Below are 5000 nucleotides of genomic sequence, written 5' to 3'. Positions count from 1 at the left end.
TGTGTCTGTATGTGTATGTACACGTGTGTGTCTGTATGTGTATGTACACGTGTGTGTCTGTATGTGTATGTACACGTGTGTGTGTGTGTCGGTATGTGTGTACATGTGTATGTGTGTACATGTGTGTGTGTCTGTATGTGTATGTACACGCGTGTGTGTGTCTGTATGTGTATGTACACGTGTGTGTCTGTATGTGTATGTACATGTGTGTGTGTGTCGGTATGTGTGTACACGTGTATGTGTGTACACGTGTGTGTGTCTGTATGTGTGTACATGTGTGTGTGTCTGTATGTGTATGTACACGTGTGTGCCTGTATGTGTATGTACACGTGTGTGTCTGTATGTGTATGTACACGTGTGTGTCTGTATGTGTATGTACACGTGTGTGTCTGTATGTGTATGTACACGTGTGTGTCTGTATGTGTGTACATGTGTGTGTGTGTCTGTATGTGTATGTACACGTGTGTGTCTGTATGTGTGTACATGTGTGTGTGTGTCTGTATGTGTATGTACACACGTGTGTGTGTCTGTATGCGTGTACACACGTGTGTGCGTCTGTATGTGTGTGTCTGTATTTGTGTGTACACACGTGTGTGTGTCTATGTGTGTGTACACACGTGTGTGTGTCTGTATGTGTGTGTATGTACCTGTGTGTCTGTATGTGTGTGTGTCTGTATGTGTGTGTGTATGTACCTGTGTGTCTGTATGTGTGTGTGTGTGTGTGTGTGTGTGTACCTGTGTGTATGTATGCGTGTGTGTGTGTGTACCTGTGTGTCTGTATGTATGTGTGTGTGTGTGTACCTGTGTGTATGTATGTGTGTGTGTGTGTGTACCTGTGTATCTGTATGTATGTGTGTGTGTGTGTGTGTACCTGTGTGTCTGTATGTATGTGTGTGTGTGTGTGTGTGTACCTGTGTGTCTGTGTATATGTACCTGTGTGTCTGTATGTATGTATGTGTGTGTGTGTGTGTGTACCTGTGTGTCTGTATGTATGTATGTGTGTGTGTGTACCTGTGTACCTGTGTGTCTGTATGTATGTGTGTGTGTGTGTGTGTGTGTGTGTACCTGTGTGTCTGTATGTATGTGTGTGTGTACCTGTGTGTCTGTATGTATGTGTGTGTGTACCTGTGTGTCTGTATGTGTGTGTGTGTGTACCTGTGTGTCTGTATGTATGTGTGTGTGTACCTGTGTGTCTGTATGTATGTGTGTGTGTGTGTGTGTGTGTGTGTACCTGTGTGTCTGTATGTATGTGTGTGTGTGTGTACCTGTGTGTCTGTATGTATGTGTGTGTGTGTGTGTACCTGTGTGTCTGTATGTGTGTGTGTGTGTGTGTGTGTGTACCTGTGTGTCTGTATGTGTGTGTGTGTGTGTGTGTGTGTGTGTACCTGTGTGTCTGTATGTGTGTGTGTGTGTGTGTGTACCTGTGTGTCTGTATGTGTGTGTGTGTGTGTGAGTACCTGTGTGTCTGTATGTATGTGTGTGTGTGTGTGTGTGTGTATGTACCTGTGTGTCTGTTTGGATCTGTAAACGTAAGTGTATGTCTGTACGTGTGTGCACGTCTGTATGTGTCTGTGTGTGTGTGTGTACCAGTATGTGTGTGCGTGTATGTGTGTGTACCTGTGTTTGTGTATGTGTATGTGTGTGTACCTGTATGAGCTGTCCTCTCTTCAGTCCATCAGACACGTCTTTAACGGACATATAGTCCTCATACAGACGTCTCCTCCTCCCTCTGTTTCTCTGACCGTTCTCTCGGTCCATCCTGTCTGTCTGTCCTGCAGGGCTCGGGATCTCAGCTACACACACACGAACACACCCAGACACACACGCACCGATACACACGCGCGCGCACACACACACACACACACACACACACACACACACACACACACACACCCCGACACTTCACCTTGTGTTTCTAACCTGTATTATCTGATTCTCCATCTCGTACATCAGTCTATTCTAAACGGTTGTTAAACAGAAAGGAGAGCTCATAACATTATACTGAAATCAGACCTTACCACTTCTCAACCAAGGGGGGAGGATTTATCTCTCTTTTAAAAAGCAGATCTACACAAAGTGGGCTAAACCATTTAGAGTTATGACATCACACAGTAAGTAGTGAATTCTTTAAACATCACCTTGAGTGTTTTTCTGTGGCCTGTTGCGTTTCTCCACAGCTCCAGACTCACATAGTTTCACTGGTTTATCTTCAGGGTTTTCTCTGGACTTCTTCTGCTGCTTCTTCTTCTTGTTCTTCTTCTTCTCTCCTCCTTCATAGTCAGGAGCTGTAGAGTCGTCAATATGGGGCAGGGTAGTGGCGTCCGTGTTCGGGTGTTTACGGTAGTGTTTCTTCTGTTGCGGGTTCGGAGGTGTGTGTGTTAGTTGATCGGCGGTTCCTGCCTCTGCTCCTCCGGGAGCCTGCTTGTTCCTGCGGTGTTTATGGCGTCGGCGTTTAGTTGTGTCAGTCTGGGGATTTTCTGACTCTGATGATGTCTTCTGTTCTGGTCTCCTGGGCTTTACGTCAGGTTCCTTATGTTTCTGGTCTAGTGTGTCCGACTCAGATGGACCGTTCTGCTGAGAAGTTCTCCGGGTTCCAGCAGGATTCCTGCTCTGGTTCTGTCCTCGCCTTTTCTCTGTGGCTTCATTTGCTTTACAAGAAGACTCCATCATCTCGTCCAGATATCTGAATAAAGTTAAAGATGTTCACACGTCACACTAGACACTGAGGATCCTCTAATGAGACAATGTCTATTGTAAAAAGCGCTATACAAATAAACTTGAATTGAATTGAATTAATGATAGACTTATGATTAAAGAACATGACAAAGTTCTGCTCATGACATCAATCAGACAATAAGGTCATCCTTAAAAATATTCTTGTTAATATAAATAATAATAATAATATTTTAGTAAGTATTGTAAATCTATAAATTGCCTAGGCCTACATACAAACGAAGGCTACGTCGTTTCTTTTAAATAAAAACCCGTGACATCATCTATGTTTACACTATTGGTTACCGGATGTCACACTACGGCCTGTGCGTTCGCTCCGTCTCATTCTCACATTCACTGTCAGAGTCGACGGGTCGCCCTCGGTAATGATGGCTGTGGCTGCAGTAAACAAAATGTTCACGGTCACCGTTCAAAGTCATACGGGTTTGGGTGCCGTAATACATCTAAAATATTAATTAAAACAGCTCGACACCGCTTTAACTTGGCACGAAGTTCTGGAAAATCTGTGCCCCAGCATCAAAATAAGGTTTGCGATGATGCGCCCGAAGGCACGGGTTGAAGACCCAGTCAGTGACGTCACGATATGCTTGTAATTTGTTTACATTCATACCTATGTAATCACCATCACCATAATTTTACTTTTTTTTACATTGAAACTTGAAAAAAAATATAGACCTACCTACCAACCTTTTTTTTTTTTTTTTTACTGTTACAGCAACCCAAAATATTTTTAAGGATGGCGTTAATAAATGCTGATGCACATACACCAGTTTACACATTATTAGGATCTTATTTTTAATAAACCACACTGACCAACGAAGAAACACATTAAATCACATTCTCAAAAACTTCACTTTCTGATCGGTTTAAAATTGAACCGAACAAACCTGTTACGGGTCGCCGTGCACGGCACGGAAGTCAAAGTGACCACTAGGGGATGACCCAGAAACAAGCTTCAATTCAACTTTAAAGCATCAAATCCTCCAAAAACACGAAAAAACTTATTTACCTAGTAAAGTTTATACTCTCAATAATTTTTAAGCCCACACACAAAGCACAATATGATTCACAGCCTTCATACAATTAGAAAAAAATTTTGGACAAAACTGACCTAGGTGGCGCTAGACCGGTTTTTTCCTTACCTTTAGACACGTCTATTTCTTCACTGGGGTAATATATTCCAACACAAATAATCCACAAAAATCCACACAGGTCCAAGTTACAAATCCAAAACGCTCTGGTCGCGCCGCAAATATTCCGTTAGTGTTCTGAAAACTGAAAACAGAAGTGCGCCATCATCTGGTTTTGCCGCTCTAACTCCTAATTGGGATATTCAAAAATTCACAGTCTATGTCATCTTTATAGCGCAGGTCCTAACCAATCAAATAAGCCCTCATTTGAGCCAATCGGTGCTTGTATGGCAGAGATAGACGGCTGAGAAGCCAATGGTGGCATGACCTAATTTTTGGGAATAAAACAAAAACGCTGCACCAGACGACCAGGGCCGTAGAAAAATATTTTTATTGAAGCCATTTTTGGGTCTTTTGACTTGAAAATTTTTTGGTGAAAGCCAAGACATGTGGCTATGACTCTCAGTTGTTATTTGGTCCCTAACATGTTCCAGAAAAATAAGATTAATCAATTTATCAGGTAAACAACCCAGGCGGAAATGAAAACCTGCATTCAAACCCCTGTAACTTTGTGCCAGTAAGGCCTAGAATCAATCTGAAACTAGTTTCTGAAACTAGAGAAACCTGAGACCAGACTCACCCCTGTGTGTCAAAGTATGTGGGAGCTGTACCACTTTTTGTTGGGTAGGTCATGTAGGCGAAAAAGCTGCAAAAGGGGGGCAATGGGAAAGTGAAATAATTTGTGATATTTATTATAATTCTTGTTTAATTAAATGTTCCTCTTTTCTTTCCAGGTTAAAACGTTTTTCCACGTTTAAATCCCTACACATAAAACCCTGGATTTAGTCTTCATTCTGTATGAAAACAGTTAAATGTATTTTTGTGTTTATTATATTCGTCCAACCCAACAAACATTTAGGAAATCAAACATTTAAGCTGATAATTAGTCTAAACCAGTGTGGAAAGGCCTGAAAGCCATCACCAGTTACAAGACCCCGTCCCCCTACGGGCAAAAGGGACTGCCTGGAGGGGGGGGGGGGGGGGGGGTAAAGAAGGAAGGGGGGGGGGAGAAAAGGAGGGGTTTTGTAGTGCAGGGAGTGTTTTCTTCAATACTTCTTCGATACTTATTAATTATTC

At 42.5% G+C, this 5000-nt stretch overlaps 2 protein-coding genes across 6 annotated transcripts in view; one reads left to right on the top strand and one right to left on the bottom strand.

Annotated features, from left to right (window-relative positions):
• The window catches only part of LOC113636588, a 204478-nt gene that overhangs the window by 75912 nt on the left and 123566 nt on the right, over window positions 1–5000 (top strand). The gene's annotated exons all lie outside the window — the stretch shown is intronic.
• Window positions 1–5000, bottom strand: part of LOC125141182 (DIS3-like exonuclease 2) — a 28567-nt gene that overhangs the window by 21091 nt on the left and 2476 nt on the right. Inside the window, 2 exon segments of the mRNA XM_047813394.1 lie at window positions 1648–1793; window positions 2139–2683. Of these exon segments, the coding sequence (XP_047669350.1) occupies window positions 1648–1793; window positions 2139–2670 (678 nt within the window). The 5' untranslated portion in view covers window positions 2671–2683.

The sequence above is a fragment of the Tachysurus fulvidraco genome, chromosome 1 (genome assembly GCF_022655615.1).
Source record: "Tachysurus fulvidraco isolate hzauxx_2018 chromosome 1, HZAU_PFXX_2.0, whole genome shotgun sequence".
Classification (NCBI taxonomy): Eukaryota; Metazoa; Chordata; class Actinopteri; order Siluriformes; family Bagridae; genus Tachysurus; species Tachysurus fulvidraco.
This window is presented reverse-complemented; position numbering and strand designations above follow the sequence as displayed.